The sequence below is a fragment of the Coregonus clupeaformis genome, chromosome 24 (genome assembly GCF_020615455.1).
Source record: "Coregonus clupeaformis isolate EN_2021a chromosome 24, ASM2061545v1, whole genome shotgun sequence".
Lineage (NCBI taxonomy): Eukaryota > Metazoa > Chordata > Actinopteri > Salmoniformes > Salmonidae > Coregonus > Coregonus clupeaformis.
Genome location: NC_059215.1, coordinates 54400612 through 54415488, shown reverse-complemented (window position 1 = coordinate 54415488; position 14877 = coordinate 54400612). Strand labels below are relative to the sequence as shown.

The 14877-nt window shown below is 44.4% G+C and overlaps 1 protein-coding gene across 2 annotated transcripts in view; it reads right to left on the bottom strand.

Annotated features, from left to right (window-relative positions):
* Positions 1-14877, bottom strand: part of LOC121537869 (SLIT-ROBO Rho GTPase-activating protein 3) — a 29865-nt gene extending 14988 nt beyond the window's left edge. Inside the window, exons 1-2 of one of the 2 annotated variants that reach the window (XM_041845494.2) lie at positions 14678-14877; positions 4999-5088 (exon numbers count right to left, since the gene is read on the bottom strand). In XM_041845494.2, coding sequence (XP_041701428.2) covers positions 4999-5065 — 67 coding nt within the window. In that variant the 5' untranslated portion in view covers positions 5066-5088; positions 14678-14877. Of the gene's footprint in view, positions 1-4998; positions 5089-6448; positions 6553-14677 lie in introns of those variants that run through there. The other variant, XM_041845493.2, reaches the window with a different exon arrangement.

Here is a 14877-nt window from a genome sequence, read left to right as displayed (position 1 = left end):
ACACTAAAATAACACATCCTAGATCTGAATGAATGAAATAATCTTATTAAATACTTGTTTCTTTACATAGTTGAATGTGCTGACAACAAAAATCACACAAAAATTATCAATGGAAATCAAATTGATCAACCCATGGAGGTCTGGATTTGGAGTCACCCTCAAAATTAAAGTGGAAAACCACACGACAGGCTGATCCAACTTTGATGTAATGTCCTTAAAACAAGTCAAAATGAGGCTCAGTAGTGTGTGTGGCCTCCACGTGCCTGTATGACCTCCCTACAACGCCTGGGCATGCTCCTGATGAGGTGGCGGATGGTCTCCTGAGGGATCTCCTCCCAGACCTGGACTAAAGCATCCGCCAACTCCTGGACAGTCTGTGGTGCAACGTGGCGTTGGTGGATGGAGCGAGACATGATGTCCCAGATGTGCTCAATTGGATTCAGGTCTGGGGAACGGGCGGTCCATAGCATCAATGCCTTCCTCTTGCAGGAACTGCTGACACACTCCAGCCACATGAGGTCTAGCATTGTCTTGCATTAGGAGGAACCCAGGGCCAACCGCACCAGCATATGGTCTCACAAGGGCTCTGAGGATCTCATCTCGGTACCTAATGGCAGTCAGGCTACCTCTGGCGAGCACATGGAGGGCTGTGCGGCCCCCCAAAGAAATGCCACCCCACACCATGACTGACCCACCGCCAAACCGGTCATGCTGGAGGATGTTGCAGGCAGCAGAACGTTCTCCACGGCGTCTCCAGACTCTGTCACGTCTGTCACGTGCTCAGTGTGAACCTGCTTTCATCTGTGAAGAGCACAGGGCGCCAGTGGCGAATTTGCCAATCTTGGTGTTCTCTGGCAAATGCCAAACGTCCTGCACGGTGTTGGGCTGTAAGCACAACCCCCACCTGTGGACGCCGGCCCTCATACCACCCTCATGGAGTCTGTTTCTGACCGTTTGAGCAGACACATGCACATTTGTGGCCTGCTGGAGGTCATTTTGCAAGGCTCTGGCAGTGCTCCTCCTTGCACAAAGGCGGAGGTAGCAGTCCTGCTGCTGGGTTGTTGCCCTCCTACGGCCTCCTCCACGTCTCCTGATGTACTGGCCTGTCTCCTGGTAGCGCCTCCATGCTCTGGACACTACGCTGACAGACACAGCAAACCTTCTTGCCACAGCTGGCATTGATGTGCCATCCTGGATGAGCTGCACTACCTGAGCCATTTGTGTGGGTTGTAGACTCCGTCTCATGCTACCACTAGAGTGAAAGCACCGCCAGCATTCAAAAGTGACCAAAACATCAGCCAGGAAGCATAGGAACTGAGAAGTGGTCTGTGGTCACCACCTGCAGAACCAGTCCTTTATTGGGGGTGTCTTGCTAATTGCCTATAATTTCCACCTGTTGTCTATTCCATTTGCACAACAGCATGTGACATTTATTGTCAATCAGTGTTGCTTCCTAAGTGGACAGTTTGATTTCACAGAAGTGTGATTGACTTGGAGTTACATTGTGTTGTTTAAGTGTTCCCTTTTTGAGCAGTGTATTTTGTCTTGCCCATTCACCCTCTGAATGGCACACATACACAATCCATGTTTTAATTGTCTCATTGCTTAATAATCCTTCTTTAACCTGTCTTCTCTCCTACAGCTGCACATTGAAGTGGATTTAACAGGTGACATCAATAACGGATCACAGCTTTCACCTGGATTTACAAGGTCAGTCTGTCATGAAAAGAGCAGGTGTTCTTAATGTTTTGTACACTCAGTGAAAGATGCTATTTATTACTGTATTACAAAAGTAATATTGAATTTGTTTGGTTGACAATGCTACAAAGTTGGAAGCACAGAATCATCTAGAATGTCATTGTATGCTGTAGTTAAGATTTCCCTTCACTGGAACTAAGGGGCCAAGACCAAAGAGCTCTCCAAGGATGTCAGGGTCAAGATTGTAGACCTACACAAGGCTGGAATGGGCTACAAGACCATCGCCAAGCAGCTTGGTGAGAAGGTGACAACAGTTGGTGCGATTATTCGCAAATGGAAGAAACACAAAATAACTGTCAATCTCCCTCTGCCTGGGGCTCCATGCAAGATCTCACCTCGTGGAGTTGCAATGATCATAAGAACGGTGAGGAATCAGCCCAGAACTACACGGGAGGATCTTGTCAATGATCTCAAGGCAGCTGGGACCATAGTCACCAAGAAAACAATTGGTAACACACTACGCCATGAAGGACTGAAATCCTGCAGCGCCCGCAAGGTCCCCCTGCTCAAGAAAGCACATATACAGGCCCGTCTGAAGTTTGCCAATGAACATCTGAACGATTCAGAGGAGAACTGGGTGAAAGTGTTGTGGTCAGATGAGACCAAAATCGAGCTCTTAGGCATCAACTCAACTCGCCGTGTTTGGAGGAGGAGGAATGCTGCCTATGACCCCAAGAACACCATCAAACATGGAGGTGGAAACATTATGCTTTGGGGGTGTTTTTCTGCTAAGGGGACAGGACAACTTCACCGCATCAAAGGGACGATGGACGGGGCCATGTACCGTCAAATCTTGGGTGAGAACCTCCTTCCCTCAGCCAGGGCATTGAAAATGGGTTGTGGATGGGTATTCCAGCATGACAATGACCCAAAACACACGGCCAAGGCAACAAAGGAATGGCTCGAAACCTTAATGACTTGGAGAAGATCTGCAAAGAGGAGTGGGACAAAATCCCTCCTGAGATGTGTGCAAACCTGGTGGCCAACTACAAGAAACGTCTGAACTCTGATTGCCAACAAGGGTTTTGCCACCAACTACTATGTCATGTTTTGCAGAGGGGTCAAATACTTATTTCCCTCATTAAAATGCAAATCAATTTATAACATTTTTGACGTGCATTTCTGATTTTTTTTTATTGTTATTCTGTCTCTCACTGTTCAAATAAACCTACCATTAAAATTATAGACTGATCATGTCTTTGTCAGTGGGCAAACGTACAAAATCAGCAGGGGATCAAATACTTTTTTCCCCTCACTGTACGTGCTACGCGCTTCAGCACTCAGCGGTCCCGTTCTGTGAGTTTGTGTGGCCTACCACTTCGCGGCTGAGCCGTTGTTGCTCCTAGACGTTTCCACTTCACAATAACAGCACTTACAGTTGACCGGGGCAGCTCTAGCAGGGCAGAAATTTGACGAACTGACTTGTTGGAAGGTGGCATCCTATGATGGTGCCACTTTAAAAGTCACTGAGCTCTTCAGTAAGGCCATTCTACTGCTAATGTTTGTCTATGGAGATCGCATGGCTGTGTGCTCGATTTTATACACCTGTCAGCAACGGGTGTGGCTGAAATAGCCGAATCCACTAATTTGAAGGGGTGTCCACATACTTTTGTATATATAGTGTATGTTGGATTCACGTCTCCATCTCAACCAATAATCAAAGTGAAAGAATAGACTAAATCAAAAACTGTATTTAAAGTGCATTTTAAGTTGGACTAAATTAAATCAAACTTAAAATACACTTTAAATACAGTTTGATTTGATGTAGACCTATTCTTTAACTTAGATTTTTGGTTGAGATGGAGACGTGAATCCAACATATCAATTATTAATTTGTAGACAAACTGTAATTAGTATGGTTACATTTCATTTGCGCTGTTAAACCTAACCTTAGGACTTTGATAACAGTGAATCTATTTAGTTATTAATAATTAAGAGATCTCTCAAGTAATTCTCACGATAGCACATTGATAATAGTCAGTGACAAATATTAAAACTAAGCAGGGTTGGGCTTTTAAAATCCTGGATGGAAACCAAATTAATAGCTGTAGATAGATCAACTCTCCAGTAGGGGGTGCTGCCCAGCCTATAATTTTTTTCTGATAGTCGATATACAGTGCATTCGGAAAGTATTCAGACCCCTTGACTTTTTCCACATTTTGTTACGTGACAGCCTTATTATAAAATTGATTAAGTTGTTTTTTTCCCCTCATAATGACAAAGCAAAAACCAGTTTATAGAAATGTTTGCAAATGTATTAAAAATAAAAAACTGAAATATGACATTTACATAAGTATTCAGACACTTTTCTCAGTACCTTGTTGAAGCACCTTAGGCAGCGCTTACAGCCTCAAGTCTTCTTGGGTATGACGCTACAAGCTCGGCACACCTGTATTTGGGGAGTTTCTCCCATTCTTCTCTGCAGAACCTCTCAAGCTCTGTCAGGTGGAGTGGGGAGCGTCGCCGCACAGCTATTTTCAGGTCTCTTCAGAGATGTTCGATCAGGTTCAGGTCCGGGCTTTGGCTAGGCCACTCAAGGACATTCAGAGACTTGTCCTGAAGCCACTCCTGTGTTGTCTTGGCTGTGTGCTTAGGGTCGTTGTCCTATCATGTCCAATCAATTTAATTTACCACAGGTGGACTCCAATCAAGTTGTAGAAACATCTCAAGGATGATCAATGGAAACAGAATGCACCTGAGCTCAATTTCGAGTCTCATAGCAAAGGGTCTGAATACTTATGTGAATAAAGGATTTTTTAATTATTTCTTATATACATTTGCAAAAATTTCTAAAAAACGTTTTGCTTTGTCATTATGGGGTATTGTGTGTAGATTGATGAGGGGAAAAAAATACTTTTATCCATTTTAGAATAAGGCTGTAACTTAAAATGTGGAGAAGGGGTCTGAATACTTTCCAAATGCACTGTAAATTTGGTTACCATGATGACATAATTCTGTGGTTCAAATTTCACCCTCAAAACAACAGTTAACGTTGATAACTTTTTACAAATCCGATGTATTTTCCATGTAGATTCCACGTCACAATACGTTGAGAAATTACGTTGAAACAACATTGATTCAACCAGTTTGTGCCCAGTGGGATGTGATTAATGAACATGCGTTGAACTACAACTATGTTGTACGACCCAGTGGGCGGTGAGAAGGGGAACAACATGAAAGATGAGCTGTGCAGTAAAGTATTATTAGAGGGTAAACAACAACAACAAGGACTTCCCCTACCTTTGATTTGTGTTTCATAGTCCACAACTCCAGCTCTCTCTTTTCTCAGCTTCACATGTGATGTCATTGTTGCTCCGACAGGGTGAAACTCTGTTGCAAAGAAGAGATATCAATCATTCCACAAGGTTTTCTACAATAGTTTGATCTGAAACGTTACTGCAGCTTATCACCTAGTTCCTGACAAAATCCTTACTCACTGTACCCATGCTTATTGGAGTACACTGTATATATATATATATATATATATATATATATATATATATATATATATATATTTGTCAAAATTACTTGTTTTATCTAGCCAAGTCAACTAAATTTGCTACATTTGTTGAGTTGACTTCAACTCACTCCAAATGTCAAAAGGCATTAATTCAAATTGAGTAAGCAAAAAACGATGTGTTTACTCATTAGAATAATACTCAGCATTTGCAACAGTTAATTTTTACATTTAGGTCAGACACTTTTATCCAGAGAGACTTTAGTTAGTGCATTTAACTAACGGCGATAAACAACCACATGTAACCGTGACTGAGAATGTCATTTGAGCTAAAGTGGTCTGTTAGTGGGTTAAAATTACTGAGTGTGCTGCCGGTTTTGAAACGGCCGATAAAGCTCACACAAGAGCAAGAGACAGATGGGAGCATAATGTTTCCTACTTAAATCTCTATTATATTATTTCAAAAACTTAGTCAGTTCTGAATTGTATAATTTTCAAAGTAGTTGTTTCAACTGTATAGGAAGTTGACAACTTAACATTAAGGGCGCCTGGTAACAAACTTTGTTAAATTGAAACAATAAATAGTTTAGTTTTTTTGAAAATACATGTCCTCTCCACTTAAAAACTTGTCAAAACAACTTGAGTATCTTTGTTAGCACAATTAAAACAATCAGTTTAAGCCCATTGATTTCCATTATGTTCCACTTACTTTACTAGTTTGAAGTAACTTTAGATGAAATTAACCACACGAAATCCGGATTGGATTTGACATTACATTTTAAGGCAGCCTGGGAACAAACTTTTGTCAATTGAATCAACCAATCTTTATTTTTATTTTACAGTGTATAGTCTAAATCAGGGGTCTCCAACAGGTCGATCGCGAGCCCGCAGCCCACATGAGTAGCTCATGCAATTTTCACGTGTTCCACCACAAACTGTCATACACAAATCACACAACTATCAGATACCGTAAACTCCCAGCTACTATCTAATCAACACAACAACTTTGACATTATCCCACCGCTGGTTAGCAACTATTAGCTTAAAAAGCCAAACCTAGCACAATATCTGCCCATTAATTTCCAGCAATACTACCCCTGTCTGTCTGTGTGGTGCGCGCGTTTGTTTATCACTCCATGTGTAGCCATTTGATGTGATAACAGTCTTGTGGGTTGACAGAAATATTTTCCCCAAAACCTTCTCAATTAAATGTTAACTGTAAAGTAGTCTTACCTGGCAGAAGTATATCATGAGGAAGTATATAATTCGTATCTATTATTTGCAAACTTTGCCATGAAATGAGCAGCACCAGTAGAGTACTATCGCTAGACCTGCACATTAGAAGGTACATTCCTCACTCACTAGATGCGCAATTAAAGGGCCAGATGCGCAATTAAAGGGGAATTACACTAAAGAATTGACATGGACTCAGAACATCCAATTTCCTTGTTTCTCTATGAACAATTGTAATAAGTGAGAACATAATTTGGGAAAATATCAAACAGAATTTGGGGGGAAAATCACAGATTTATTAACCATTATTTTACCAGGTATTTTGACAGAAAACATAGTGCACTACTTTCTCTTGTACACTAAGGACCTGGGGAAGAGTTGACAACATAGTGCACTACTTTCTCTTGTACACTAAGGACCTGGGGAAGAGTTGACAACATAGTGCACTACTTTCTCTTGTACACTAAGGACCTGGGGAAGAGTTGACAACATAGTGCACTACTTTCTCTTGTACACTAAGGACCTGGGGAAGAGTTGCAGGGGAGTGGAGAAGGGAAGAATGTGCCTATTTGAAAACTAGAAGAAAACAAAATTAGCTTGTAGCTCTTAAAAGTAGCTCTCATGCTAGAAAAGGTTGGAGACCCTTGGTCTAAGTCACAGGTGTCAAACTCATTCCATGGAGGGCCGAGTGTCTGCGGGTTTTCGCTCCTCCCTTGTACTTGATTGATTAATTAAGATCACTAATTAGTAAGGAACTCCCCACACCTGGTTTTCTAGGGCTTAATTAAAAAGAAAAAACTAAAACCTGCAGACACTAGGCCCTCCATGGAATGAGTTTGACACCCCTGGTCTAAGTGAATCCTTACTCACTCTACCCATGCTTATTGGAGTATAGTCTAAGTGTGTGAAGTTAATGACCCTACATCCAGGTCAAAGCTCAATTGATTTCTAAACACTTGAAAACCAATCTGTCATGTACTGTATGCTACACTTCCTGGTCCCTCCAACGACTTTTGTCAACAACGCTCTATGACACTCACTACTTCCCCCCGCTCTATGACACTCACTACTTCCCCCCGCTCTGTGACACTCACTACTTCCCCCCGCTCTGTGACACTCACTACTTCCCCCCGCTCTGTGACACTCACTACTTCCCCCCGCTCTATGACACTCACTACTTCCCCCCGCTCTGTGACACTCACTACTTCCCCCCGCTCTGTGACACTCACTACTTCCCCCGCTCTATGACACTCACTACTTCCCCCGCTCTGTGACACTCACTACTTCCCCCGCTCTATGACACTCACTACTTCCCCCGCTCTGTGACACTCACTACTTCCCCCGCTCTGTGACACTCACTACTTCCCCCTGCTCTGTGACACTCACTACTTCCCCCGGCTCTGTGACACTCCACTACTTCCCCCGCTCTGTGACACTCACTACTTCCCCCGCTCCGTGACACTCACTACTTCCCCCCCGCTCTGTGACACTCACTACTTCCCCCCGCTCTGTGACACTCACTACTTCCCCCGCTCTGTGACACTCACTACTTCCCCCCGCTCTGTGACACTCACTACCTCCCCCCGCTCTGTGACACTCACTACTTCCCCTCGCTCTGTGACACTCACTACTTCCCCCCGCTCTGTGACACTCACTACTTCCCCCCGCTCTGTGACACTCACTACCTCCCCCCGCTCTGTGACACTCACTACTTCCCCTCGCTCTGTGACACTCACTACTTCCCCCCGCTCTGTGACACTTTCCCTCCATTCACTACTCCACTCCTATCCATAGTATCAGATACAGTCTGTGATCCAGAGTTAGACTGAAAACAGTACTGTTTTACTGTAACACATCTCCTAGTTCAACCCAGCCTGCCTCTGCTGCCTCTGAATAGATAGCTGTGTAGAAAGCCAGCTGGCATGTAACACACCACTCTGCTCGTGCTGCTACATGCCTGTACCATGGCAGAAATAGCAGCAGCAACATTTCAGTTGCCTTATAAATATTACTGTTACCACCAACACAAGGCACACAGCAGCACCTCACAGAGGGAACGTTTGTGTTCCACGTTACAGGTTGGTTCACTAATGGAGTGAGTAACTTTGTGTGACAGTATGTAACTTATGTATGTGGTGGGGGAGATGCAACAGTACTGACAGACAACAGCTCACACAATCCTTAAAATGGTAGTTTACATGTTTTGTAGATTATATTGATTTATAGAAACTAAAATTGACTTAAATCAGAAGTTTGAATATATTACATACTTGTTATGACTGAGTTAGCCAGTCAGTATTGCTTTTGCTTCAATAGCCTAGGCCTGGTGTTGTTGAGCACCATATGGTGACGTAGCCTAGGCCTGGTGTTGTTGAGCACCATATGGTGACGTAACCTAGGCCTGGTGTTGTTGAGCACCATATGGTGATGTAACCTAGGCCTGGTGTTGTTGAGCACCATATGGTGACGTAGCCTAGGCCTGGTGTTGTTGAGCACCATATGGTGACGTAGCCTAGGCCTGGTGTTGTTGAGCACCATATGGTGACGTAGCCTAGGCCTGGTGTTGTTGAGCACCATATGGTGACGTAACCTAGGCCTGGTGTTGTTGAGCACCATATGGTGACGTAGCCTAGGCCTGGTGTTGTTGAGCACCATATGGTGACGTAGCCTAGGCCTGGTGTTGTTGAGCACCACATGGTGACGTAGCCTAGGCCTGGTGATGTTGAGCACCATATGGTGACGTAGCCTAGGCCTGGTGTTGTTGAGCACCATATGGTGACGTAGCCTAGGCCTGGTGTTGTTGAGCACCATATGGTGACGTAACCTAGGCCTGGTGTTGTTGAGCACCATATGGTGACGTAGCCTAGGCCTGGTGTTGTTGAGCACCATATGGTGACGTAGCCTAGGCCTGGTGTTGTTGAGCACCATATGGTGACGTAACCTAGGCCTGGTGTTGTTGAGCACCATATGGTGACGTAGCCTAGGCCTGGTGTTGTTGAGCACCATTGGTGACGTAGCCTAGGCCTGGTGTTGTTGAGCACCATATGGTGACGTAGCCTAGGCCTGGTGTTGTTGAGCACCATATGGTGACGTAGCCTAGGCCTGGTGTTGTTGAGCACCATATGGTGACGTAGCCTAGGCCTGGTGTTGTTGAGCACCATATGGTGACGTAGCCTAGGCCTGGTGTTGTTGAGCACCATATGGTGGACGTAGCCTAGGCCTGGTGTTGTTGAGCACCATATGGTGACGTAACCTAGGCCTGGTGTTGTTGAGCACCATATGGTGACGTAGCCTAGGCCTGGTGTTGTTGAGCACCATATGGTGACGTAACCTAGGCCTGGTGTTGTTGAGCACCATATGGTGACGTAGCCTAGGCCTGGTGTTGTTGAGCACCATATGGTGACGTAGCCTAGGCCTGGTGTTGTTGAGCACCATATGGTGACGTAGCCTAGGCCTGGTGTTGTTGAGCACCATATGGTGACGTAGCCTAGGCCTGGTGTTGTTGAGCACCATATGGTGACGTAACCTAGGCCTGGTGTTGTTGAGCACCATATGGTGACGTAGCCTAGGCCTGGTGTTGTTGAGCACCATATGGTGACGTAGCCTAGGCCTGGTGTTGTTGAGCACCATATGGTGACGTAGCCTAGGCCTGGTGTTGTTGAGCACCATATGGTGACGTAGCCTAGGCCTGGTGTTGTTGAGCACCATATGGTGACGTAACCTAGGCCTGGTGTTGTTGAGCACCATATGGTGACGTAGCCTAGGCCTGGTGTTGTTGAGCACCATATGGTGACGTAGCCTAGGCCTGGTGTTGTTGAGCACCATATGGTGACGTAGCCTAGGCCTGGTGTTGTTGAGCACCATATGGTGACGTAGCCTAGGCCTGGTGTTGTTGAGCACCATATGGTGACGTAGCCTAGGCCTGGTGTTGTTGAGCACCATATGGTGACGTAACCTAGGCCTGGTGTTGTTGAGCACCATATGGTGACGTAGCCTAGGCCTGGTGTTGTTGAGCACCATATGGTGACGTAGCCTAGGCCTGGTGTTGTTGAGCACCATATGGTGACGTAACCTAGGCCTGGTGTTGTTGAGCACCATATGGTGACGTAGCCTAGGCCTGGTGTTGTTGAGCACCATATGGTGACGTAGCCTAGGCCTGGTGTTGTTGAGCACCATATGGTGACGTAGCCTAGGCCTGGTGTTGTTGAGCACCATATGGTGACGTAGCCTAGGCCTGGTGTTGTTGAGCACCATATGGTGACGTAGCCTAGGCCTGGTGTTGTTGAGCACCATATGGTGACGTAGCCTAGGCCTGGTGTTGTTGAGCACCATATGGTGACGTAGCCTAGGCCTGGTGTTGTTGAGCACCATATGGTGACGTAACCTAGGCCTGGTGTTGTTGAGCACCATATGGTGACGTAGCCTAGGCCTGGTGTTGTTGAGCACCATATGGTGACGTAACCTAGGCCTGGTGTTGTTGAGCACCATATGGTGACGTAGCCTAGGCCTGGTGTTGTTGAGCACCATATGGTGACGTAGCCTAGGCCTGGTGTTGTTGAGCACCATATGGTGACGTAGCCTAGGCCTGGTGTTGTTGAGCACCATATGGTGACGTAGCCTAGGCCTGGTGTTGTTGAGCACCATATGGTGACGTAACCTAGGCCTGGTGTTGTTGAGCACCATATGGTGACGTAGCCTAGGCCTGGTGTTGTTGAGCACCATATGGTGACGTAGCCTAGGCCTGGTGTTGTTGAGCACCATATGGTGACGTAACCTAGGCCTGGTGTTGTTGAGCACCATATGGTGACGTAGCCTAGGCCTGGTGTTGTTGAGCACCATATGGTGACGTAACCTAGGCCTGGTGTTGTTGAGCACCATATGGTGACGTAGCCTAGGCCTGGTGTTGTTGAGCACCATATGGTGACGTAGCCTAGGCCTGGTGTTGTTGAGCACCATATGGTGACGTAGCCTAGGCCTGGTGTTGTTGAGCACCATATGGTGACGTAGCCTAGGCCTGGTGTTGTTGAGCACCATATGGTGACGTCTCTTTCTTCCTCTTTAGGTTGGATCCAGAGTGGTTAACATGCCAAGTAAATTAGAGAAAATATAAGTCTTCATGGATTTGCTGCATTGCTGTTGTCTGTTGTTCCTTAGATACTGACTGCTAAAGGACTGAGGGGTTGATAACCGCCATGACCATTTAACTGCAGTTTAACTCCTTTATACTTGTGCAGTTAGCATTGGTGTCTTTCCCCCTTCTCTGTTGACATTTAACAATACAATATGATAAAACTTTATTTATACCCTCATTTATTGACAGAGCTCAAGCAGTCACTATAGGATTGGTGCCTGAAATGTTGGTTATGAACTGCATTTTAATTGCCTTTCATGAAGTTAGTAGTTAATATTATTTGTGTCTTATTGGTGTCTCTCTGTTTCTATGCTGTCATTAATCCTCCCATAGAGAGACCTCTAGTGATCTTTAAAAAGAGGAAGACCGGTGTGGTGCTTCCTGTGTTAGGGGTGAGGGCACACACTAGTGGTGCGCAGGTCAGCTGTTTGTTCACCTGCACCTGCCCGCAATTGCTAGTAACCCATCCGCAACCGCCCGACTATACACTGAGTATACCAGCCATTAGGAACATTGTACCCCCCCTTTTTGCCCTCAGAACAGCCTCAATTCGTCTGGGCATGGACTCTACAAGGTGTCGAAAGCATTCCAAAAGGATGCTGTCCCATGTTGACTCCAAAGCTTCCCATAGTTGTGTCAAGTTGGCTGGATGTCCTTAGGGTGGTGGACCATTCTTGATACACACGGGAAACTGTTGAGTGTGAAAAACCCAGCAGCGTTGCAGTTCTTGACACAAACCGGTGTGCCTGGCACCTACTACCATACCCTGTTCAACAGTGGAGGCTCCTCAGAGGAGGAAGGGGAGGACCATCCTCCTCTGTGAATTTCATTTAAAAAAAATAGTAAAACATATAAAAAAAGTTATAATTTTTTAGATAAAACTATACTAAATATATTCAAATGTCACTAAATAATTTATTAAAATATTGCAATGAAGGTCTACAGTAGCCTCAACAGCACTCTGTAGGGTAGCACCATAGTGTAGCCGGAGGACAGCTAGCTCCTCTGGGTTCATTGACTTCAATACAAAACCTAGGAGGCTCATGGTTCTCACCCCCTTTTGGTTTTACACATTTATTGCCACCGGTGTAACTGCTAAACCACTTACTGAACTGCTTACTGACTGTAACGTTACTGCATGATTGTAGCGGGTTTACTAACACGTTAGTTCTATTAGCTATGTTGACTATGACGTTACTTTAGCTAATATGGTGACAACGATGTAGGCTGTGTGTAGCGGTTATGATATGGTTCGATAGAATGAATGCTTCAATCTAGTTGGACAGTAGGCTAGAGTCCCCTTGACATGCCATAGGCCTATTTGAAGTCCCCTTCTTGTGACTGCCAAATTTGTATGGCGTCTCACAATCATCACACATAACATAGCCGGCCAGCACTGCTATCATCCTCTTTTACCACTTCACCAAATCTTTCCAAAACATTACTTTTCTGACCTTCCCTCCTCTTTATTTTGAACTATCAATTTCGCAGCTTTTCTCTTTTTGGATTAAACACCGACATTGTAATTTTTGCCTTGGTGGATCGACATTAAAAGTTTTTCTGCCCGTTCCCAAAAGCATTTGGGGATTGGTGTGTAGGCCATTTGGCGCGCATACAGTTACGCCCTAAAGCTTAAGGCTGGTTTACAGTTGGTCTATCGATATGTCTGTAGAAAGTTGTCGCAGTGACATCATGAACATTCTATTGACCTCCGACATCAAACTTGTCATCGTCATTATGAAAAAGTATAACACAAAAACAACAGTTGCATGACATCAGCAGCCTGGTGGTACAAAATAGCATAACTGGTGTATTTTAACACCAATAAACCCATCCGTTTAAAAATGAATTTAGTATATGTCAATCTAGCAAACCAGGCAACTAAAAACAACTTTCTAAACAATGTTTTGGTTCGTTTCTAGCTTGTTTGCTGGCTAGCCAGTTCAAATAATGACCATATCATAGCTGACAACGTCTTAACTTTAGCAATTTTTTCTTGATTATTACAGGAAAATCACTCGACATCACTAACCATGAGTCACTTGACCTCACTAACCATGAGTCACTTGACCTCACTTTCCCTCCTTCGCTCTCCCTCTTCACTGCCAACTAACTTCCTATTTCCTTTTCAAAAACCAAACTTCACTCATCAAAACTCAATTTCACACAGCTGTTTTACACTGTTCCCAATTTCACACAGCTGTTTTACACTGTTCCCAATTTCAATCATTTTTCAAAAGATAAACGTTCCCTGTGATTTCTTCTCTCCATCTACATTTACGTCATTTAGCAGTCGCTCTTATCCAGAGCGATTTACAGGAGAAATTAGGGTTAAGTGCCTTGCTCAAGGGCACATCGACAGATTTTTCACCTAGTTGGCTCGGGGATTAGAACCAGCGACCTTTCAGTTACTGGCACAACGCTCTTAACCACTAAGCTACCTGCCGCCTTATCTATAGATAGGTATACTTATAAGTAAATCTGTATATCTGCCGATAGTTTATGTTTAGGTTCATTGCATTTCCATTTGAAAAGTGTAACACATCTCATGTATCTTAATAATATGTGTTGTAGAACATAGCTGTCTAGCATCTTGTTTTTACACGATTCGTCACCCTTTCCATCTCCCTTTCTCCATTCCTTCACTATGTGATCATCATTGAATCATGCAACAGGAATTGGAGTTTATTGCCATCATCATCAGGATACAGGGCACTCCCAGTATATCTCAACTGATATCCACTGGTCAGTTTGAACTGGTAGAAGGTACTGTACATGTCTTTCCTATACAGCTGTACTAATGTGGTGTATTTCACCGTTTATCGTCCAGCCTCAACCACATACTTCACAGTGGGGTGAGATACACATTACGATATATTGTAGCTATAACTGTCAAACAGCAGAGAAACCACATTCACAGCAAGTAGAGAAAGCAGAATCTTGGTGTAACATCCAGAAAATTACAGTACTCTTACACATGTACATCAACACAAAGCAGACATTGTCTAATTCAAACAAGACATGACATGCCACACAACGTTCTTAAATATTGTGAAATGAATGTCCTAGTTATTCGGTTACGTAAATCAGATTCATACCTGACTGAGATTGTTTTTAATCCTCTTCTTTTCCACACTGAGTAACGTTTATCTCCCAAAGATGACTTCTCTCTTCCTCCTTTTTTACATTAAACACATAAACCTGGGTGAATGTCACTAACCTCCTCTCTCTCTCTCTGTTCTGTCGCTCCCTGACACTTTCTAAAACACCCAGTGCCGGCTTGTGCAAGAGTGGTGGA